At 38.5% G+C, this 24112-nt stretch overlaps 4 protein-coding genes across 4 annotated transcripts; 1 reads left to right on the top strand and 3 right to left on the bottom strand.

Moving 5' to 3' along the window:
* The first annotated feature begins 359 nt into the window (after positions 1 to 359).
* On the top strand, positions 360 to 4388 carry LOC137733263 (zinc finger A20 and AN1 domain-containing stress-associated protein 8-like). Its single transcript, XM_068472411.1, has 2 exons — positions 360 to 502; positions 3580 to 4388. Exon 2 carries the CDS (start codon positions 3594 to 3596, stop codon positions 4107 to 4109), a length of 516 nt encoding a protein of 171 aa, XP_068328512.1. The 5' UTR covers positions 360 to 502; positions 3580 to 3593; the 3' UTR covers positions 4110 to 4388.
* Positions 4389 to 5110: 722 nt separating this feature from the next.
* Positions 5111 to 6766, bottom strand: LOC137733262 (UDP-glucose flavonoid 3-O-glucosyltransferase 7-like). The gene has a single exon (XM_068472410.1). It carries the CDS (start codon positions 6673 to 6675, stop codon positions 5248 to 5250), a length of 1428 nt encoding a protein of 475 aa, XP_068328511.1. The 5' UTR covers positions 6676 to 6766; the 3' UTR covers positions 5111 to 5247.
* Positions 6767 to 8119: 1353 nt separating this feature from the next.
* LOC137733261 (UDP-glucose flavonoid 3-O-glucosyltransferase 7-like) lies at positions 8120 to 9775 on the bottom strand. The gene has a single exon (XM_068472409.1). The coding sequence runs from the start codon at positions 9690 to 9692 to the stop codon at positions 8259 to 8261; it is 1434 nt and encodes a 477-aa protein (XP_068328510.1). The 5' UTR covers positions 9693 to 9775; the 3' UTR covers positions 8120 to 8258.
* Positions 9776 to 15743: 5968 nt separating this feature from the next.
* On the bottom strand, positions 15744 to 17694 carry LOC137735586 (UDP-glucose flavonoid 3-O-glucosyltransferase 7-like). Its single transcript, XM_068475018.1, has one exon. The coding sequence runs from the start codon at positions 17606 to 17608 to the stop codon at positions 16181 to 16183; it is 1428 nt and encodes a 475-aa protein (XP_068331119.1). The 5' UTR covers positions 17609 to 17694; the 3' UTR covers positions 15744 to 16180.
* Positions 17695 to 24112: the final 6418 nt, after the last annotated feature.

The following is a 24112-nucleotide window of genomic DNA, read 5'->3' as shown; positions in this document are numbered from 1 at the left end:
AGAATTCGGAAAGAATTCCTTTCCCTTCAAGTTAAGCAAGGCAAGTACTGTACGAAAATTGTTCCTTGGTGAATGGGAAAGCTCGAGCGGGATGGTAAAAATCATATTTGCGAACTGACAAATTACCGCGCGGTGCACGAAACATCGAGGGAAAAAAAATAAAACAAATGAAAAACAAAACAAGACCGAGCACGTAACTTACTTCCACGGTTCGGCTCCAGGACTCAAAGGATATTCTGCAGCCGAGTCTACGTATAGTCCGTGAATTCGAGAGTTCGAACGGTCGGATACTTGTAATTGGAATAAAATCCAATTTTCTGACTGTTTTCCCCTCCACCAATCAAAGCTATAAACGTGGGTTGACTCGCGACACCTGGAAAACACTTGATCCTCATATGGGTCGCCTCCACGCTCTCTCATCGCCATATAAAGTCGCAGCTGATACATTCGGCTTCGACTTCTCCTCCTCTGACACCTCTTTCTCGCTCCTGTTCGCCTTAGGGTTCGTCTCTCTCTCTCTCTCTCATCACATATGGTGTTTTGATTATCTAAATTTTGATTATTTGATTATTGAAGGGGAGCGGAGCTAAGCAGCTTATGTATGTGATGAAAGATGTGAATTTTCAAATGAAAAATAATATTTTGATGGTGGGTTTTCGGTTCTGATGGGAAAATAGACCTTAATTCTAGGTTTAAGGATGTTTAGAATAGTAATTAAGGTTCTTGTTCTGATTTTAATGAATAGTATTCGGCGTTTGAAGCTTGATGAGTTGGTTTAATTACTTGTGTGTTTTGTCATTAGCAAATGGTTTTGATTAGCTTGAAGAGTTGGTTTACTGGTAGCATGATTAGTATGATTTATGTGTTAATGTAAATCTCCAAAAGAAAGCCATGAGTTATTCCACCACCAAGAATTTGAATTCTTCGTAAATATCCGTTTAGTGTTTTTATTTTTCTTTAAAAATTTAAACAGAGGAGAGACTGAGAGGTAGGAACAAGCATGTAAAGGCCTAGTTGAGAAAAGTCGAGGTTCCACCCAAAAACCAATGGGCAATAGTGGGAGATAGCACGCTACGTTGCACATTTGTGATTTCAAACTTTGGAGTGGCCAGTTGGCAATAGGGGAAGTGAGGTTCCGATGTGGAGCATTTCTTCACTCACACTAGTAAGAGTTATGGTCTGTCTGGTATGCTAATTGGTTGAATGCTTTGGAGTTATTGTATGATTTGGATTCAGATTGGCTCATTATTATCAAGCTCTTTAGCGTTTGAGAAGAGGGGTATTTGTTTCAATTATGGTTATAAGTTTCTTTGAAAATCAGTAGGTTCATAGAGTTTATACGAAGACCCTAGTATCTTCTTCGGTTGTTGAATTCCCCCTTCACTAGGTAGTTTTTAACTCTCAATGACTGAGAGTGTCGATTTTTTATGGGAAGATCTTCGCGGCTTAAGTAAGGCTTAGGTGTCCAAATGTTAGCGTCAAGTAGCGCTGTTGATTGGGGCCTTCGGTAGGTCACTACAGTAGACTGCAATCACTATTGTCTCCCCCAATGTTGAGCTAAACATATGCAGTTGATGTTTATTTTACGGTGTTTTATTTTTATTACAAGAGAAATGCAGCTGAAGTGTGCATATTGTTATTATACTGATTGTCTACTTTACATGGAGGTTTTAGCCAATGCATGTTGTATTGAATGCCCATAAACAGACATAACCTAATGAGGCTGAATAAGCATAAGGACTTGGAAAAAGCTAATGTCTGATATTGTTTACAGTAATGACAATCCTCAAACAAAATGACTAGAGTGTGAACTTCATTCCTTCATTTTTATGGGGTTATCCCTGTTTAATGATTATAAAAGCTTTTTGCCGTATAAGGAAGTGAACTTATTTTCTTTTACCTAAATCCTATGCCTTCCAAGATTTATCATCTTTCATTCCCCCGTCTTTGTCTCCGTCTCTATCTATCTCCCTCTAGAAGTAGTGTCTCCCTCCCTGAGTACAAGGTGAAGGGTAAATAAGTACGGATGGGCTCAATACTTGCTTGGTGCCTGGTTTAATTTACTAGGAAAACAAAATAAGAGGAAGCTAATACTCTGCGAACCTAGGGTTTAAGATTAATACTTTTGTTGTGTTGCATTCTCTAATATTAAGGTTTGCTGTCATGACAGATGAAATAGACATTTAGCTTTGTCAAGGCACATTCACAAATCATGCGCTTTGCTGTTTTTCAGTTGAACTGATTGTACACTTGAAAGAAAAAGTGACCTTTTTTTCTTCTCCCTATCATTTAATTTATATGTTTAGTTGATTGCACATTCACATTCACAATTATATTTTTATTTGATGTTTAGGCTTCAGAACTAGAATTGTAATTAGAGCTTCAATACTTATCTCAACGGTATCCAACTTATTGTCATGCATGTACCGTACTTCTGTGCACTGTGACTAAATGAAAGTCCCAACTGCAGTAAGCTAGAAGGTTATGAACTATAAAATGATTGCAAATGTTAGATGAAGGCAGCATAACAGGAGTGGGAAAAAAAATAAGGCAAAAAGAAAGCAAAGGAGAAAATGACCAGTAGCTGGAACATAAGACATTTTGTTGTGTCATCCGAGGTTGTTTATTGGATGTTGGTGATGGTGGTTGTGAGGTTAGTCGTTGTCAAGCGTGAAATGAAGAAGGGGTGGGTTTTGTTCATGAAATGAACTAAAATGGTGAAATATATTCTGCGGGTCTTGGCTTCACGTGAATGGTGTAGATTTCAGGTCATGTTTATTTTTATACTTGTACTGATAGCTGTAGTAATGGTGTTCTCTACTTTTTGCTTCCCCTTTATAGAACAGATTGTCTCATAAAACAATTAATTGTCTATCATCAGTGTGGTTTCACTGTCATTCGGGACGGCACCAGAAGTGTGTATGCACACTTATATGGGATCGTCCTCACTTTCCTTTGTATGTGTATTAAATATTGGGAATTGCTGCTATGGTTCCGTGTAACTCATTTTTCTTGGTTTTTTTTTGGTCATCATAGTGCTGCTATAGTTTTCTTGTTTCTCCCTCGTTTTTTTTATGCCAGGAAAGTATCCCTTTAGAAGTAAAAGGCCTTGAAGCCAACTGTGAAATCAAAAGAATCAAAACTAAACTTATGTGCTTCTGTTTCCAAGTGAAACCTTAATTAGTTATATTCCCTATCTAATTATTTTTATTATTCTTTAAACCGAGGAAACAAGCGTGAATAACTAAATGTGAGTATTCATTCAGAGCCATCCTCACATGCTGAGTTGAGATCTTAGGATCATGTTAAGGTGGCAGTGCCTTGGTTAAAGTATTGGTCAAAGAGTCATTTCCCGTTAATATGGTCCTTCTGATTGGCAATCTAACAATCCATCTTTCTTGTGCTAAAGATTCAAACCGCTATGTTGATTTTAATTTAACGAGTTGATGGTGGAGTCAGCTTGTTTATGTTGTTCTAATTGCTTGGCTGTGTAGTATTGTAGATGTCTGGTAGGGGGAGATGTCTACCTAGAGCTGTGTGATTGTATAATTTTGAAGGACTTAGCGAATTACAATGCAGGAAATTGTAAGAAAATGGAGCACAACGAGACAGGATGCCAAGCTCCTCCTGAAGCTCCCAAGCTTTGTGCCAACAACTGCGGATTCTTTGGAAGTCCAGCAACCATGAATTTGTGTTCCAAGTGCCACAAGGACTTGGTGTTGAAGCAAGAACAAGCTAAAGTCGTTGCGGCATCCATTGGTAGTGTGGTGAATGGCAGTCCCACTGAAAGTGGCAAGGGGCCTGTTGCTACTGCTGCTGTAGATGTACAAGCTGGTTCTGCAGATGTGATGCTTATCTCAACACAGGCTTCCTCGACATCGTTGAACATTAAGAGTGAGGAGAAGGTGAAAGAGACTCCTACGAGGTGCGGCACTTGCAGGAAACGTGTTGGTCTAACGGGGTTCAGTTGCCGTTGTGGAGATCTCTTTTGTGCAGTTCATCGGTACTCTGATAAACACAACTGCCCCTATGATTACCGGACTGCTGCTCAGGATGCAATAGCCAAAGCCAACCCGGTTGTCAAGGCAGAAAAGCTGGATAAAATCTGATAGAATCTTGGACTAGCGAGGGTTTAATCCTTTTATCTATTGCACACATGCTCTCATTTCTACCCATGTGGCTTCTGCTTCTGTTTAAGTTGATCTGTGTTGTGTTAGGTCTCGTGTGATAGATGGTTGGAAGCTGTTGTGGGCATTTTCAAATGCCAGGAACGATTGTGTGTAATAATCCCAGCCGTTCGTGACGGCCGTGATGCCCTTACTTGGCTTTGCTATGGATGGTGTTTTGGAACTTGTTTATTCTGCTGCTTGGGGATTTAATTTATCAGACATAGGAAGGTGCAAATGTAGCATGCTCACGTAATGCACGTTAATGCTTCGCGGGTTTTACCCATCTGTTATTGGGGGAGGGGGAATCGGCATTGAAGTTGGCACCTCAAGTGCAAGGGTGAATGCGTTTTAACTAAAACTGAGCTACAAATTCCTTGCGGAATAGAAGCATTTTTAACTTGTAAGTTGGGACCAACTTCAGAGTTTTATGCTCTATAATGAAGTATTAATATTATCATCATCAATTCAAGCAAACCTTTGTGCAAGTCTGAATACATATGATAATCAATTTATTTACCACATAAAATAATTTGTTTACACCAAGGTAATCAATTGGTTTCTATTCCGATTCAACACCATTCTCATCCCGATTCTAGACAATTTAGTAAAAACCTTTATAGGAATCTGATTCTAATTCTTTCTCAATCCAACTTCTCCTCAATTGAATTCTCCTCATTTTGATTTTGGATTAATAAACGAGCCATCACTGGTTTTGGAGAAGGGGATAAGTTATGAGGCGTGGAAATTGTGTTTGTTTTGATGCCTCTTGAAGCAAATAGTTTGCCAGTATCTGGTTGGAATCATATGGCCGTGTGACATACAAGAGAAGAAAAAAATGTGAGGTTGGTTGGTTTTATTGTCCATTTCAAGTAGTAAGAGATTTGTAATTTTCATAGATGATGGAGAATAACGGAGACAAGAAATAATAGCACTGCAAAAAATTGACTGAAGAAACTGGTTGATAGAGTTGGCATATATCAGCAGTTGTGACTTGGGAGACAAGTCTACTGAGCTCAAAAATATGTATTTAGATTTCTATTTTCCATGGGATACAACAATTTAATCCGTCGAAGGTAGTTCATGCTCCAAGGGACCCCAATTCCTGAATTAGAGAAGTTAAATCTGTGAAAGACGAACCACCTTCTTCAACAGCCCTCTTTGCCATCTCTCTAAGTACCCTGGCTCTGCCTCTCATTCCCCCTGCCTCTTCACTCACCATTACTTGATTTACAGCCTTTTCTATGGCTTCCCTCTTCACACTGGCTTCCGTCATCACATCCAGAAATGTACCCCATTGTTTAGCACCAACAGCAACCCCAGTTTTCAGTACCACGGTCACCAACTTCTCATTGTAAAACTGCTCAGCCGACACGGGCCATGTGATCATTGGCACCCCAGCAGACGCTCCTTCAAGGATAGAGTTCCACCCGCAGTGAGTCACAAAGGCTCCGATTGCTTGGTGCTCAAGAATCGGCACTTGCGGAGCCCAACCTCTTATAATTAGTCCTTTACCTTCCATTCTCTCCTCAAACCCTTCGGGGAGCCACTCTTCTTTATCATTCTTTTCTCTCTTCACAACCCAAATGAATTCCTGCCCAGAAGCCTCAAGCCCCGCTGCAATTTCTTGGAGCTGAGAGTCAATGAAATTGGTCATACTTCCGAAACATATGTAAACAACTGAATTGGGTTTCTTAGAACTAAGCCAATTCAAGCACTCGTGCCGATCAAGGGAGGCTTCGTCATCTGCTGCCTTATTTACTGATGAAACCGGGCCTATATGCCATGCCTTCCTCCCATACACTGTCCTGTAATGGTCTGCAAAAGCCCGTTCAAGTTCATAAAAGCTGTTAACAATGAACCCATAGCTCTTTTCCTCGCTCTCCATCGCCTCTTTAAACAACTTGGTGAATTCAGCACTTTGCTTGGGAAAATTCGGGATTTGGCTTCTTGTCAGCTTGATCTCAATTGGAAAATTAGGAATAGTAAAAACTTCTGAATCAGATGACATCTTCGCGTGAGGCTCATACAACGCCACACTATGAAAAGCACACAAAGCGAAAAAACCGAGGCCTTGAAATATGATCCTTGGAATACCAAACTTGGCAGCAACATCTGTTGCCCAAGGTAAGAAATTGTCTGCAACAAGGCAATGAGGGCGGTGTTCGTCTAAAAGCTGCTCAATTTGTGGTTGAAGAAGGAAGGTGGCTTTGATGAACTTCTCGTTCATCTCCCTGGTGGTAGCTAAGTTTGCATTTTCACATCCTTGAGGCAACCCCACTTCCTCAGTTGGGAACTTGATGACAAGAATGTCAACATCAAATCCCAATTTCTTGCTGCTTTGGATTGCCTTGGAAAAGAGAGGAGCATTGAGAGGGGTGGTTATTAGGGTGGATTTTACACCACGAGAAGCAAATAGTTTGGCCATGTTTATAAGGGGTATGAAGTGGCCTTGAATCATGTATGGGAAGAAGAAAATGTGAAGCTGCTTATGGGGTTTAGTTTCCATGGGGACTTGACAGAATGCACAAAGGAGCTCCAACCTCCAATAATGGATGGTGATGCTTGAAGAAGAGAGTTGATACTTTTGAGACTTGGGATTTAACGATTTGTTTCTTTTTAAAATATTCATGTTCTGCCAAGTGGCAAAGACTAAAATCGCTTTGTTATGTCATTGCATACGTAGATCATTTTGTCCACCCTAAATTTTGAATTCTATACCAAGATAGTTGGTGATAAGATCTACTAAAGGTTTGTATCTCTGGTGATTGAATTCTTAAACGACGGGCATGAAAATCGACTAACAATAAATAAATAAAACAAGCCTTAGTCCTATATTTGATAAAGTCGAATGGATATAGAATTGTAAATGAGTCGACTCAAACCGAATAGTACCACTATGTTTAAGTTTAATTTGCTTCTTATATGTGCCAAGCTCGAGCGAGTTCAAAAAAAGTTCAAATGCAATAAAGAACTCAAACTGTTTCGAACTATTTATTATAATATGTTGATATTATCTTTCTTTTAAATAAAATTTTCTTGATAGTACATTTTAATAATAGAATATAGAAAACATAAACATTGTAATAATCTTTTTCCAAACTTGCCGCTTTAAGAGCAATTCCAGCCCAAGCACATAGGCTAGTTCACTGTGGGAAAAATAGGCTGGCACCCCTTAAAACCCCTCTAGCCGATCCAATTAAACTGGCACCCAACCCAAGCCAGCTTTTAGGCCGACCCAAAGCGTGTTGAGCAATGTGTTGAGTTATGTGACGTCATGCTGACGTCAGCCAGCCGTTATGCGTTTACTTGGCTTTGCTATGGATGGTGTTTTGGGCCTTGTTTATTTTGCTGCATGGGGAATTAATTTATCAGATATAGGAAGGTGCAAATGTATCATGCTCAAGTAATGAACGTTAATGCTCCGTGGGTTTTACCCATCTGCTATTGGGCGAGGGGGAATTGGCATCGAACTTGGCACCTCAAGGTGCAAGGGTGAATGCGGTTTAACTAAAATTAAGCTACAAATTCCTTGCAGAATAGAAGCATTTTTAACTTATAATTTGGGACCTTGATGTGCAAGGGTAATTGCGTTTAAACTAAAATTGAGTTACAACTTCAATTTAGTAAAAACCTTCTGATTTTAATTCTTTCTGAATCCAACTTCTCCTCAATTGAATTCTCCTCATTTTGATTGTGGATTAATAAATGTGCCATCATTGGTTTTGGAGAAGGGGATTAGTTAAGAGGAGTGGAAATTATGGTTGTTTTGATGCCTCTTGAAGCAAATAGTTTGCCCATATCTATGGTTGGTATCATATGGCCATGTGACATACAAGGGAAGAAAAAAATGTGAGGTTGGTTGGTTTTATGTCCATTTCAAGTAGTAAGAGATTTGTAATTTGCTTAGAAGATGGAGAATAACGGAGATGAGAAATAATAGCACTGCAAAAGATTGACTGAAGAAACTGGTTGATAGAGTTCGTATATATCAGTAGTTGTGACTTGGGAGACAAGTCTACTTAGCTTAAAAATATGTATTTAGATTCCTATTTTCCATGGGATACAACAATTTAGTCCGTCGAAGGAAGTTCAGGCTACAAGGGACCCCATTTCCTGAATTAGAGAAGTTAAATCTGAGAAAGACGAACCACCTTCTTCAACAGCCCTCATTGCCATTTCTCTAAGCACCCTGGCTCTGCCTCTCATTCCCTCTGCTTCTTCACTCGCCATTACTTGATTTACAGCCTTTTCTATGGCTTCCCTCTTCACACTGGCTTCCTTCTTCACATCCAGAAATGTACCCGTACCCCATTGTTTAGCACCAACAGCAACCCCGGTTTTCAGTACCTCAGTCACCAACTTCTCATTGTAAAACTGGTCAGCCGACACGGGCCATGTGATCATTGGCACCCCAGCAGACGCTCCTTCAAGGATAGAGTTCCACCCGCAGTGAGTCACAAAGGCTCCGATTGCTTGGTGCTCAAGGATCGGCACTTGCGGAGCCCAACCTCTTATAATTAGTCCTTTACCTTCCATTCTCTCCTCAAACCCTTCGGGGAGCCACTCTTCTTTATCATTCTTTTCTCTCTTCACAACCCAAATGAACTCCTGCCCAGAAGCCTCAAGCCCCGCTGCAATTTCTAGGAGCTGAGAGTCGATGAAATTGGTCATACTTCCGAAACATATGTAAACAACTGAATTGGGTTTCTTAGAACTAAGCCAATTCAAGCACTCGTGCTGATCAAGGGAGGCTTCGTCATCTGCTGCCTTATTGGCTGCCGAAACCGGGCCTATATGCCATGCCTTCCTCCCAAACACTGTCCTGTAATGGTCTGCAAAAGCCGGTTCAAGTTCATAAAAGCTGTTAACAATGGACCCATAGCTCTTTTCCCCGCTCTCCCTCGCCTCCTTAATCAACTTGGTGATTTCAGCACTTTGCTTGGGAACATTCGGCATTTGGCTTCTTGTCAGCTTGATCTCAACTGGAAAATTAGGAATAGTAAAAACTTCTGAATCAGATGACAGCTTCGCGTGAGGCTCATACAACGCCACACTACGAGAAGCACACAAGGCGAAAAAACCCATGCCATGAAATATGATCCTGGGAATACCAAACTTGGCAGCAACATCCGTTGCCCAGGGAAAGAACGTGTCTGCAACAAGGCAATGAGGGCGGTGTTTGTCTAAAATCTGCTCAATTTGTGGTTGAAGAAGTAAGGTGGCTTTGATGAACTTTTCGTTCATCTCCAAGGTGGTAACTAAGTTAGCATTTTCACATCCTTGAGGCAACCCTACTTCCTCAGTTGGGAACTTGATGACAAGAATGTCAACATCAATGCCCAATTTCTTGCTGCTTTGGATTGCCTTGGAAAAGAGAGGTGCATTGAGAGGGGTGGCTATTAGGGTGGATTTTACACCACGAGAAGCAAATAGTCTGGCAATGTTTATAAGGGGTATGAAGTGGCCTTGAACCATATATGGGAAGAAGAAAATGTGAAGCTGCTTATGGGATTTAGTTTCCATGAGGACTTGACAGAATGCACAAAGCAGCTCCAACCTCCAATAATGGATGGTGATGATTGATGAAGATAGTTGATACCAACCAGTGAGCTGAAAGATTCAATATATTACTTTGAGACAAGGGATTTTTCTTTTTTTAAAATCATCTTCTGCCAAGTGGCAAAGACTAAAATGGCTTTGTTATGTCATTGCTTACGTAGATCATTTTGACCAAGATATTCGGTGATTAAGATCTATTAGACTTCGTTTGTCAGCTCAAACTGTACTGATTATTTCAGTTGGATATGATAAATAGTAATCAGATAATACTAACTAAATTAATCAAGCATTTGGTGTAATATCGGATTAAAGAATGATTATTTAATACTGACTTTTGTATTGTACCTGATAAATCGTCCTGTTATTATTTCACCATTTTTAGTGAAAATATGACTTTAGCCCTTCAAACTCAATTTTCTTTATATAAAACCCTACATAACTTTTTTACTCAAAGAAAACCCAATGACTAGGATCCACGTAAGCAAATTCATTAACTTCATATTAATTCACACATTTTACATTTTTCACATGCCTAAAATACCCCTATTACATACTTGATGTAGACAATTAATTGTAAGGAAATAGTAAATGCTTTTGCAACAAGAAGAAAAAAAGACATTAATGTTAAAAATTTATTGCATATTAATTTTTTAGAAAGGTATTGAATTTTCATAAAACTATTCGATTCAGTTTTTTCACCCTACTCTTGAATACTTTTGAATTTATCCTTTTTTTATTAATATATTAGAACATTGTATTTCATTATCTACATGCACATTAATTTACCTACGAACAATTATACCATGGGTGTAATTCGATGTATATTAAGAAGAAATGTAGTTCGATGTATAGTATTAAAAATACTATGTTACACCCATGTTTATACAACAACAAAACGTGCCTAACATGTCTAACAATACATGAAAAATAAATTACCTACAAGTTAGAGAAATGTTATTTGGTTGGGTGTAGTATAAATTTTTTTAATAATTGGAAAAATTAAGTATAGCTAGGTATAGTGTAATTTTTTTTTTATATAATTAGAACAAATTAATTTACCTACCTACTCTTTGAAATGTTCATTTCCAATGATGCAAAATGTTCATTACCTAACAACAAATTAATTTCCGATAATACCATGGGTGTAATGTAACATCTTTCTTCACAATGATACAAAATATTGTATGTACCAACAACAAAACTTGCCTAACATAAGTACTTGTACATGGAAAATAATTTACCTATAACAAAAGAAATGCAGTTTGATGTATAAAATCAACAATATTATGTTCCACTCATATTTATACAACAACAAAACATGTCTAACATATATAACAATACATAGAAAATAATTTACCTACAAGTTAGAGGAATGTTATTTGATTCAAAATATATAATATAGGTGTAGTATTTTTTTTTTTTTAAATAATTGGAACAAACTAATTTACCTACCAATTAATATGGATAAAATTGCTACAAAATATATCACGGAAAAAAAAAAAAACTACTTTTCTAGTTTGACATAGATACGGTTAATGCAAACACTTTTTTCATTTTATTTCACTTTTTCTACTACTTTTAATTTGGCATAAATTTAGGAATTTGGAAAAGGGACCATAAAGTATGAGTGGCATGAGTGTAAATAAATTGTATTAATATGTCAATAGTGTTCCTATATGTTTGCAAATTTTAAATTTGGGCTTAAACTGGATCTTTAAAGATAGATGAGTTTTTATCTAGAAATAATGAATTGTAAGGGCCAAAATCTAAAGCACCCTTATTTTTATGTCAGTGCTGAACCCATCACAGCTAACAAGCGGAAGAGCTTTGAACCCACCAAAACAAACACCTCCAGAATCTCATCAGTGACCGTTATCCTCTTCAGCTGGAGCTCCTCCAGCAGCGGGTACTCAGCTGCGAACGCCTCCAGCCACCACCGGACATTGGAGCCCCAATGGTCGGGGACCAGATGGAAGTCCGCGAACCGCGGATCCGAATACGAGATTTGAGAAAGTTGAAACTGAAAAAATGGAAAAGATTTTAAGTTTTGAATTTTTTAATGGTGGGATGTGGCATTGACATGAAGATGAAAGCTTTGGATGAAGAGAGAGATGAACGTGAAGATTTGAGGAGAGAGAAGGGCCAACCCAAAGACCTTTGCATATTAGAAAATGAATAAAAGGGAAAAGAAATTGATAATAATTCTCAGAAGAGGTGGTTTTGAAACTTGTTTGTGCAGATTTCACCATAATTGAAAACCCAGAAGCAAAAAATTGGAGAAAATGAAGAAATCGTTATGAAATCTCTTATAGAGTCCTGGGTTTCGGCTGGCTGTTCTTCCTTCTTAGGCTCCTCTGTCACCGTAGCCTCTGCTGGCGGTTGGGATGAAGGGAGGGAGAAAGAGCGCCAATACCTTGGTTGTGGTTGATAAGGAGTTCACAATGCGCTAGAGAAGAGAGGGTTGGAGAAGAGTGGACACCCGACTAATTATACCAACGAGAGGATAACTAAGAGGGTATAGGCTGTATTAAATTGGTGAGACCGAATTGTTTTATCCGATAGTTATTTAATACAAACTACCACCAAACATCGTACTCTGTATTATTAATATTATCTGATACTTTATACGGTGTGTCAAACGAGGCTTTAAAGGTTTGTATCTCTGGTGATTGAATTATTAAACAATACAACATGAAAATCAACTAACAATAAATAAAATAAAATAAGCCTTAATCCTATATTTGATAAAGTCAAATAGATATAAAATTGTAAATGAGTCGACTCAAACTAAATAGCACCACTATGTTTACGTTTAACTTGCCTCTTGTACGTGCCAAGCTCAAGCGAGTTAAAAAAAAAGTTTAAATTCAATAATTAATTCAAATTGTTTCGAACTATTTATTATGGAGGCAAATTCTCTGCCCTCTCACTTCCCATGCCCTCCTGTTTGTGTGGTCACAGTTAAGACACGTCAACACTTTATATTACTATTCATTTTTGTCTTATTATCTTTATAAAAAAAAAATATAAAATATTGACGTGACTTAACCGTGACCATACAAAATAGGAAGGTACGGAAAGTGGGAAGGCAGAGAATCTGCCTCCATTTATTATAATATGTTGATATGGTCTTTCTTTTAGGTAAGGGATTCTCTTCGGATCCTTTCCACCAAATCATTCACATCAAACAATCCGACCTCCTGAAATTTGATCAAACGGCTAAAATTATTATAACTTTTAAAGTTGATTCCTGTTAGTAGCTGTTGGATTAAATTTCAAGGGTTCAGATTAGTTGATGGGGAGGATTTGGTGGAAATGATCTAAAGATGATCCATTTCCTTTCTTTTAAATAAAATTTTCTTGATTAGTACATTTTAATAATAGAATATAGAAAACATAAACATTGTAATAAACTTTTTCTGAACATGCCACTTTCAAATAGTCACATGAATGTATATTTCATTCTTGGGTAAATATCAGTTTACTACCCTCAAATTTCGTGGTTTTCAACATTTAGTACATGAAGTTTTTTTTCGTCCCAGAGTCATACCTAAAGTGTTAATTTTGAGACAGTCTCATACATCCGTTAGTTTGGCTGTTAAGCCTCCTGTTAACTGATGACGTGGCGCTCATGTGGACAATGACTAGACGCCACGTGTCATTAAGAGTCGACGTGGAAATTAAAAATTCAAAAAAAATATTAAAAATAATTAATTAAATAAAAGTATTTTAAAAAAAAACCATAACCCCACCCTTGCCCACCCGAGCCACCCTTTCTCTGATCCATTCTTCCCTCTTCACCTCCCCGACCCACCTTATCCCTCTCTCTGCGACTCTAGGGCGTCCAATCCGCCTTCGTCCCCTATTTGATACCTGCCCTACAAAAGCAATTTGCAAACCCCTCGTCCCCGCCACCGAGAGCAGAGAAACTAACAGAACAGAGAGAAGCAATAATCGGGAAAGCAAGCTACAAGAAGTTAACCGGAAGCCAAAACCTAAGGCAACGGCTCGTACTGGCGGCGTTTACGTCTACAACAGTTCTTATCGAGGACAGTTGCGCAGATGAGACATCGCCCGACCTCTGCCCCCACGAGGTCTTATTCTTCCGCCTGCTTGAGAAGGTCTCCGATGACTGCGTCGTCGAAATGAACAAGCAAGTGACCTCCATGGTTGAGATCCACCTGGAAAAGCTTCAGGTCAGTGATGTAGGACTGGCAGCCATCTCCAATTGCTTGGATCTGGAGATTCTACACTTGGTCAAGATCCCCGAGTGGACCAATATGGGATTAGTCTTCGTCGCCGAACACTGCATGCTGCTAAGGAAGCTTCACATTGACAGATTGAAGGCTAATCGAGTACGCGACGAAGGGAAGATGAATGAGGTGGGGTCGTGGAGGGGTGTGGGGTGTGGGGAAGACGAACGGGGTGGAGCCGTGGAGGGGTGTGCGGAGGAGATAATGGAGGGAGAGGGTCAGGGGTTGAGGTAGGTGCCCATAAACTTTTTTTTTATTTTTAAATTGAGTGGGTCGGGGGTTGAGGGAGGGAGAGGGTTGGATTTGCACATATGGGTAGAGGCCGAGAAGGGAAGGATGGTCGGGGTTGAGGAACAACCTCTTTTCTTTTTTTTTTTAATATCCACGTGGCGCCCAGTCATTGTCCATGTGGGCATCACGTCATTAGTTAACGGAAGACTTAACAGTTTGAATAACGGATGTATGAGGCTGTCCCAAATTTTACACTTTAGGTATGACTCTGGGATGAAAAAAACTTGATGTACTAAATGTTGAAAACCACGAAACATGAGGGTAGTAAACTGATATTTACCCTTCATTTTTTATCATATTTTATGGGTGGAATAATGGAAAGCAGTGTCGTTAGATCAATTTTTAATGGTTTGGATCCCCTAATTTGATGGATTATGAGGAATTGATCTAGAGAGGATCCCTTTCCTATTCCGAGCACTTGGTATCACATCATGGCCGCCACAAAAGTTGTCTGGAACTTCCTTTATGTTATTCTTCATACAGGCTAGTGAGAATCTTTACAAGAGTAAAGTTTTATTGTTGATAAGTATTCCTAACTGCTCGAACTTGCATGCTTCAAACTGTGTCTTCCCTTGCAAATCACCGCGCTTCCATTGCCAGGGTAGTACTTCGGGGTAGAACGTCCGGTTCGGTAAAGCAGTCGGATCGTTCAACAACTACTGGGGCCTGGTGCAGGTGATCCTCCGAGCTTTCTCACAAAATGCTCGGTCGCCACTTTGGTCTTTACCTTTACTAGTGAGGCATAACATACTCTCGCCGATGTTTGATCACCTATGATAGTTCCTACCCCTGTCAGAGTCGGAAACTTCATCCCTAGCATCCTTTGGTTGATTGTGACCAGGGAGTCATCACGGGGTTGCAAGACTCCAAACCCATCTTCTTCGTTGAACACAATAGGCTATCCCAATAATCTTCTCTTCACTGGTCGGTCCGTAGTCCCAACAGGGTAGGAATGGGACACCGCCTAACATGACATCCAGACATCGGCCTTCCTTGCCCTGTTGGAATCCCCTGACAAGGTCGATACTCCAAACAAGGTGTAAATCACTTTTCTCTCAACCGGGTCACGACAATCTAATACTACAATCACTTTTCCCTCTCTTTTCCCTCGGTAAATTCATGCTACAACAATTTTCTTAATTATCACATAAAATAATTTATTTAGACCAAGGATAGTTTAGTAATCAACTGGTTTCTATTCCAATTCTTGATTGAATTTGTAAACAATTTGTATGAAATCAACATCACTCTTAACCCAATTCCAGACAGTTTAGTATACAACCTTCAACAAATTAACTAAAGAAACTGGATGATAGAGTTGGTATATATCAGAACTTGTAACTTGGTAGACAAGTGCATTGAGTTTAAAAAAAATGTACTTAGATTGCTATTTTCCATGGGATAGAATTATTTTATTTTATTTTTTGAACCAATGATATTATCTACACTAAGGAAAGATAATGGGCTTAACCTTACAATGCCATGGGATACAATAATTTAATCCGTCAAATTTGACAAAATTGATCTTTGAAATTTTGTACTCTAAATCTTTTTACATCAATGAATTTTTTTTAAAATTTCTTCCACCCTACTTTGGGAGGGGAAGGGCTGGTGGAGCTTATAAAAATATGTATTTACTTTGTGTCTTGAAGAAATTATTCATTTGGATCATTTTTTGCTTTGATTTTTTAGGAGAAAACATATTTTGATTTATGGAATTAATCCACCATGTTATGAATCTATGATAATATTCTTTGAATTCGATTTCCCTGTCCCAATTTCGCTTGTATGAAAAAAATATGTACTCTTTTTCTTTCATTTGCTATTAATTCAAAGTTTTCCGCATAGATGCCAAAAAAATAAACACGTACAAACACAAGAAGTGATGGTATGTTGGCTGAAAGTAGTTCATGCTCCAGGGGACCCCAATTCCTGAATTAGAGAAGTTAAATCTGAGAAAGATGAACCACCTTCTTCAACAGCCCTCGTTGCCATCTCTCTAAGTGCCCTGGCTCTGCCTCTCATTCCATCTGCTTCTTCACTCACCATCACTTGATTTACAGCCTTTTCTATGGCTTCCCTCTTCACACTGGCTTCCTTCTTCACATCTAGAACTGTACCCCATTGTTTAACACCAACAACAACCCCAGTTTTCAGTACCTCAGTCACCAACTTCTCATTGTAAAACTGGTCAGCCGACACGGGCCATGTGATCATTGGCACCCCAGCAGACACTCCTTCAAGGATAGAGTTCCACCCACAATGAGTCACGAAGGCTCCGATTGCTTCGTGCTCAAGAATCGGCACTTGCGGAGCCCAACCTCTTATAATCACTCCTTTACCTTCCATTCTCTTCTCAAACCCTTCGGGGAGCCACTCTTCTTTATCATTCTTTTCTCTCTTCACAACCCAAATGAACTCCTGCCCAGAAGCCTCAAGCCCCGCTGCAATTTCTAGGAGCTGAGAGTCAATGAAATTGGTTGTACTTCCGAAACATATGTAAACAACTGAATTGGGTTTCTTAGAATTAAGCCAATTCAAGCACTCGTGCCGATCAAGGGAGGCTTCGTCATCTGCTGCCTTACTGACTGAGGAAACCGGGCCTATATGCCATGCCTTCCTCCCAAACACTGTCCTGTAATGGTCTGCAAAAGCCGGTTCAAGTTCATAAAAGCTGTTGACAATGAACCCATAGCTCTTTTCCTCGCTCTCCATCGCCTCTTTAAACAACTTGGTGAATTCAGAACTTTGCTTGGGAAAAGTCGGCATTTGGCTTCTTGTCAGCTTGATCTCAACTGGAAAATTAGGAATAGTAAAAACTTCTGAATCAGAAGACAGCTTCGCGTGAGGCTCGTACAAGGCCACACTAAGAGAAGCACACAAAGCGAAAAAACCGATGCCATGAAATATGATCCTGGGAATACCAAACTTGGCAGCAACATCTGTTGCCCAAGGAAAGAAAACGTCTGCAACAAGGCAATGAGGGCGGTGTTCGTCTAAAATCTGCTCAATTTGTGGTTGAAGAAGGAAGGTGGCTTTGATGAACTTTTCGTTCATCTCACTGGTGGTAGCTAGGTTACCATTTTCACATCCTTGAGGCAACCCTACTTCCTCAGTTGGGAACTTGATGACAAGAATTTCAACGTCGAATCCCAACTTCTTGCTGCTTTGGATTTCTTTGGAAAAGAGAGGGGCATTGAGAGGGGTGGTTATTAGGGTGGATTTTACACCACGAGAAGCAAATAGTTTGGCCATGTTTATAAGGGGTATGAAGTGGCCTTGAATCATATATGGGAAGAAGAAAATGTGAAGCTGCTCGTGGGATTTAGTTTCCATGGGGACTTGACAGAATGCACAAAGCAGCTCCAACAATGGATGGTGATGAAGAGAGTTGATACTAAACAAGGAGTTGAAAGATTCAATATATTACATTGAGACTTGGGATTTAAGGATTTGTTTATTTTTTAAAAAAATTCATGTTCTGGGCTGGCAAGTTGCAAGACTAAAATGGCTTTTGAAGTTTTGAACCATATGGTGTTCGTTATGTCATTGCATACGTACATCATTTTGGTCGCATTAGAGTTTAAATTCTATACCAAGGTATTCAGTGATTAAGTACTGGTTTGGTACTGAGCTGCTTTTATAAAAAATGGGTATAAAAAAAAAAGCTAAGCTCAAAAAGGTGTTTGGTAAATACTTAAAAACAGCTTATTTTCACAGTTTTGGATGAAAAAAAAAAAAAAAAAAAACGTAAAGCAACCAAAATGAGCTTATTATCAAAACATAGCAGAAGCAGTTTTTTTTCAAAGCATAACAATACCAAACTAAGTCTTAAGGTTTGTATCTCTGGTGATTGAATTCTTAAACATGAAAATTGACTAATAATAAAGAAAAGAAAAAAAACAAGCCTTAGTGCTATATTTATAAAGATGAATGGATAGAATTGTAAATGAGTCGACTCAAACCGAATAGCACCATATTGTTTAAGCTTAACTTGTTTTTTGTACGTGCAAAACTTGAGCGGGGTTTAAAATTTCAAATTCAATAATGAACTCAAACTGTTTAGAACTATTTATTATAATATGTTGATATGGTCTTGTAAATAAATTTTCTTGATAGTACATTATAGAAAACATAAACATTGCAATGAACCTTTTTTTTTTCAAACATGCTATTTAAGATAGTCACATAAATGTCTATTTCATTTTTCATGGGTGGACTAATGGAAGGATGTGCCTGTGTCATTACGTTTATTGTTTTTCTAGAAAGAAATCGAATTGAAACAGTCAATTTATAGTGCCTGTGTCATTACGTTTATTGCATTTTATAACAAGTATTTTTAGTAGTTTAAAAAATTAAGACCATCAAAATAATTTTTTTCTTAACGTGTTGAAACGTGTTATTCGTGTGTCATTTTTGTGTAAAATTGTTAAGGATCCATTATTAACGAATTTTTATCGTGTAACCCGATAATGATCCAATTAGTTATCGTGTTGATCGAAAACCTATTATTTTTGTGTCGTTTACGTATCGTGTTAACGAATCATATAAGAATTACCAACTCGTGTACGAAATACTCTTCGATAACATGGGGAGTTTTGTTGGATCTTTACATGTTGAGCCTTGTTGGGCTAAATCCGCTAGTCCATCTGGACTTGTTGAGAACAATTAGGCTTTGATGAGCCTGCTGAGCCCACCAAACCATTTTCATGTTTTGGGTGAATCCATCACATGAGGTGCAGAGAGCACGTCGGCTCGGCAGGGGTGTCACCTATGTTGTGCGTGACAAGGTAATATTCCTCCTTGGCACATTTAATGCTTTAGCCCACAAGGGCCTAACAAAGTATCAATGAAAATCCTAAGGCTATCTTCAATTCTTGAGAATAAAGCTTAAAAATTTAAGTCATAAAATTTTAAGTCATAATCCAGAAACTGTTTTTCTACTCCAATGGTTATGGCTTAAAATTTTAGCCCGAGATTTTTAAATAATAATTTTAACCTAATTTTTTTTTTAGGTAACTATTTTGAAAATAAAATAGTTGTGGATTATCTTAATTTTTTTATGAACGTTTTAATATAAAAATATTTAAATTTCGATAAGTAATTAAAAATCATACAAATACATAGGTATTTATAAAGTTTTAAGTGAAATTTTATCAAAATAATTTTTTTAAATTACTTTAGATGTTAGATTTAATTTTGGGTCATCAAATCTTTTTTCTTTTCCTGTTATATTTGATCTCATTTGATCACAGTCATTGAATTATAAGTAAAAAACAAAAAAAAAGTTTGAAATATGATAGCTTGATGGGTCCATAATTATTTAAGCCATACTTAATTTTAGAGGGGAATTTAGCCCAAGATATATTTTCTCCCTATGGCTTATTTCAGCTCAATGGTTGGGTATGGTTTATGGGAGTTTTAAAGCTTATATTTTAAGCTTTATCTTAAGAATTGAAGATGATCTAAGAACAATTTCGTCCATTTAGTCTGCTTTAATACACATAGCGTCCCTCCTAGAACCGATAAAATTTGATCAACACAAACAAAACACAGAACTACCTCAACTATTGGGTCATTAACAGTTTCATACCTCATCTTTAAAAAGTTTCAATGTCATACTTCATCTACGAATTTGTTACAATTTCATACCTTCCGTCAGTTTTCTGTCAATTCCTCCGTTAAAATGCTGACGTGGCAAGTGACGAGACCCATTTTCTATTAAAAAAAATAATTAAATATTAAAGAATAAAAACGAAAAAAAAACCATACCCATACCAGATCCCCTTCCCCACCTCGCCCCCCCTCCCCGAAAAATCCCCTTGCCATCTTCCCCTTCAACCCATCCCCCCATGCCCCCTAAAACCTTCATTCCAAACCCAAAACCCCACCCCCACCTCCCCTGCAACCCTCTCTATCTCTCTCTCTCTCTCTCTCTCTCACATAATCTCACACATTTTCTTCCCCAAAAAAAAATCCCAAATCGTGCGGCAAAGGGAGAAAGGGAGAGCATCGTGAAAGTGAGCCAAAGGCGAAGAGCGCCGAACGCCAACGACGCGGTCCAAAGGAACCGGAGCCGAAGGCTGAGGCCGGCTGCCCCAGGTTGCTCATGATGGCCTGGTCGAGCTTGGCGATCTGGGCGTGCAAGTGGAAGGAGGGGGATCGCAAGTGCTTGGGGGTGAAGGCTAGGTAGGGTGCTGCGGAAGCGGTGGAGGAAGGACTGGATTTATTCTTCTAGGAGAAAAGGGATTTGAATTTGAAAATTGGGGGAATTTGTGGGTTTCTTAATTTTGAAAATTGGGGGAATTTGGGATTTGTTTTTGGTTTTGGGGATCTGGTGGGGGTGGGGGGGGGTTCTGGTTTTGGGTGAGCTAGGTTTTTGGGTTGGGGGTAGGACGGGGAAGAAGATGGCTAAGTTGTTTTTTTTTTTTTTTTAATAATATTTTTTTAATATTTAATTAATTTTTTAATAGAAAATGGGTCTCTTCACTTGCCACGTTAGCATTTTAACGGAGGAATTGACAGACAACTGACGGAAGGTATGAAATTGTAACAAATTTGTAGATGAGGTATGACATTGAAACTTTTAAAAGACGAGGTATGAAACTGTTAATGACCCAATAGTTGAGGTAGTTCTGTATAATTTACTTATAAAATTTCCATAAAAATAAGAGAAAAGCGTGTGTGCCAAGAGGCTGCACAAGCGTGGGTCCCACAAACGTAATTTGTTCCTCTTTCAAAAAACATTACCTCCCTCGACATATAGTAAGTGAATTTAATAACTGATTCATGCGGCCTTGGTAAGTATCGCATATGGTCTTTCCCATCATCATTGGACTTTTACTTGCTTGCTTGTCTAGTTTGACAGCCCTTATTCCGAGCACTTAGTATCACATTAGAGCAAGTCCAGCCCTTCTTCAATGGCCCGGCACCAAGTGAAGAAAATGGCCCGGCACTGTGTCCATCAGCTCCAGCTCGGAAAATAGGCTGGCACCCAGCCCGTGCCAGTCAAGAGGCCAGCCTAAAATGGACAGACCCAGAGGCTGGTCCGTGTGCTGGCGCGTGCAACACACGCGGTGGAACCAGCGAGTAGCCGACAGCGTCTGCAGCAGTGGGGCCCGCAGTGCAGGGCAAATGGGCTGAGTCTGTCAAAGGGCTACGTGGCCCTCCTCATAGCCGTTGGATTTCCAACGGCTAGTTTTTGTAGGCCGTTGGATTTCCAATGGTAAAAAAAATTTAAATTTCACTTTTAAATTGGACCGTACGATCACAGATCAACGGTCCACGTTTTTTTCACCAAAAATTAAATAAAAAAAAAAAAAAAAAAGGCCCAACGGTCAGATATTTGACCGTTGGCCACGTGGTGGCGTGTTGTCTGTTGGATTTTATTATTTTTCAAATCCAACGGTCCAGATTAATTACAACATTAAAATTTATTAAAAATTAATTAAAAAATGACTTCGTGGAAGCTCAGTGAAGATGTTACGTTGTGTGAATGTTGGGTTCGCACTACTCATGACCCGATTACGGGTAATGAGATGGATAAGCGAGAAATGTGGAGTAAAATTACGAAATCGTTCAACGATGTACATGGAAAAGATGTGCATGGAAAAGATGTCAGATCTTGTCAAGGTCTTCAAGGTCGTTGGAAAAAACTCAACGCATCCTTTACTTGTTGGAAAAACGCCATCTCTCATGCTTCTGGTAATTTGCGTAGTGGGACAAGTTTAGCGGATGAGGTAACAATATTTTTATTTATTTATATGCATTCCACCCACATCAATATTTTAATTTATTTAATTTCTTATGTAATTTTTATGTAATATGCATTCCACAATACTTATGTAATTTTTATGTAATTTTTATATAATTTTTATGCATTCCACAATTCTTATGTAATTTTTATGTAATTTTTATAGACACTACAAGCACAAGCATTCTACAATGCAAAGAACCATAACAAATCATTCAACAAATGAGAATGTTGGCAAATTGTCAAAGATTGCCCTAGATACAAAATTGTGGCAACCGGTCCAGAAGTTGTCATGCACGGTATGGGTCTACACAGTTCGCCAGAAGCAGACACAGCCGAACAAGAAGCCAACACATTTGAAGACACGGAAGGGATGCCTGAACAAGTGCCAGAGACCCAACCGACTCGTCAGTCCCTCAGGCCTCAAGGTAAAAAGGCATCAAAGAAAAAAGGTAGTTCTTCCAAAAATGACTACACTAAATATATGGAGGAACTTACTCGTCAAGGTGAACTGAACATGGCATGGGAAAAGACTAGAGATGAGGAAAAAGATGCTGCCCTGGCAACAATTATTGCAGCTACTGAGGCTCGTGATGCGGCGGCTGAGAGACAAAGAGAAATAGTTAATCGAGAGAACGAGATGATTAGAGAAGCACTTCATCGAGAGAATGAGATGCTTAGAGAAGAAAGGATGGCTCAAACAGATCGTGACACTATGAACAAGTCTCTAGTAGGACTGTCTCCGAATTCAAAATATTTTTGGACTTCAGAAAAAAGAGATGTCGTGCGAAGGAGGCGTGCAAGAGATGCCGAAACAAGTCAAGGGGGTTCCAGCTACAGAAATCCTAGCAACCAAGATCCTAGCACCACATATCCTAACTCCACAGACTTTATTTAATTTCTTATGTAATTTCTTATTTATTTTTAGAACTTTATTTAATTTCTTATGTAATTTCTTATTTACTTTTAGAACTTTATTTAATTTCTTATTTATTTTTAGAACTTTATATAATTTCTTATGTAATTTCTTATTTACTTTTAGAACTTTATTTAATTTCTTATGTAATTTCTTATTTATTTTTAGAACTTTATTTAATTTCTTATGTAATTTCTTATTTACTTTTAGAACTTTATTTAATTTCTTATGTAATTTCTTATTTATTTTTAGAACTTTATTTAATTTCTTATGTAAACTTAAAACACCAAATAAAATTACATAAAACACCATTTAAACTTAAAATTACATAACCTCACCATTTAAACTTAAAACACCAAATAAAATTACATAACCTCACCATTTAAACTTAAAAAAAAAAGCAAACACACTAAATAAGATTACTTAAAAAACAATACACTTTATTCTTCAACCACAAGCCTTATTTTAATTATCTTCGCCTTCGTGCAATCTCCACTGATGGTCAATCAAGTCATTCTGGCGGGCTATGTGCCAGTATGGCTCTTGCAATGAAGTGTATCGTTGAACGATCAATTCATTGTAACGTCCATCCCGTTCCAACGGCTCGTGTTGCACGGGATCTTCGGTCCGGTCATGAGCATAGTAGATTTGTGTTCTTGAGTTGTTCATCGGATCCGGCTCGTATTCATCGACGGCATCATAATCATACTCGTCTTCAACAATCATGTTGTGGAGAATAATACACGTCATCATGATGGATCGAAGAGCCTCGACATCAAACATTCTAGCTGCAGCCCTGACAATGGCCCAACGAGCTTGCAAGATACCAAAACAACGCTCGACATCCTTCCTACACCCTTCTTGACACTTTGCAAAGTGTTTCTCTTTTTCACTCTGCGGGTGTGGCACTGTTTTGACAAATGTTGACCACCTTGGGTAAATACCATCTGCAAGGTAGTATGGTCCCTCGTACTTATTACCATTAACCCAATATGTGTTGGAAGTATGCCCACAAAGCCACTCATTTGATGTAATAGCTTTTTGGAATACTTAATGTATTAAACTTTTATATGTTTAATGGAGGGCAAAGCTTATTGTTAATCACTATTTATTGTATCTTGTGTTTAAGCAATAAGGGAATCCAAGGAATGTATTTGATCTAAGAGATAAG

The sequence above is a fragment of the Pyrus communis genome, chromosome 5, assembly GCF_963583255.1.
Source record: "Pyrus communis chromosome 5, drPyrComm1.1, whole genome shotgun sequence".
Taxonomy (NCBI): domain Eukaryota; kingdom Viridiplantae; phylum Streptophyta; class Magnoliopsida; order Rosales; family Rosaceae; genus Pyrus; species Pyrus communis.
Note: the sequence above shows the minus strand (reverse complement) of the source record. Positions and strands in the feature narration are given on the sequence as shown.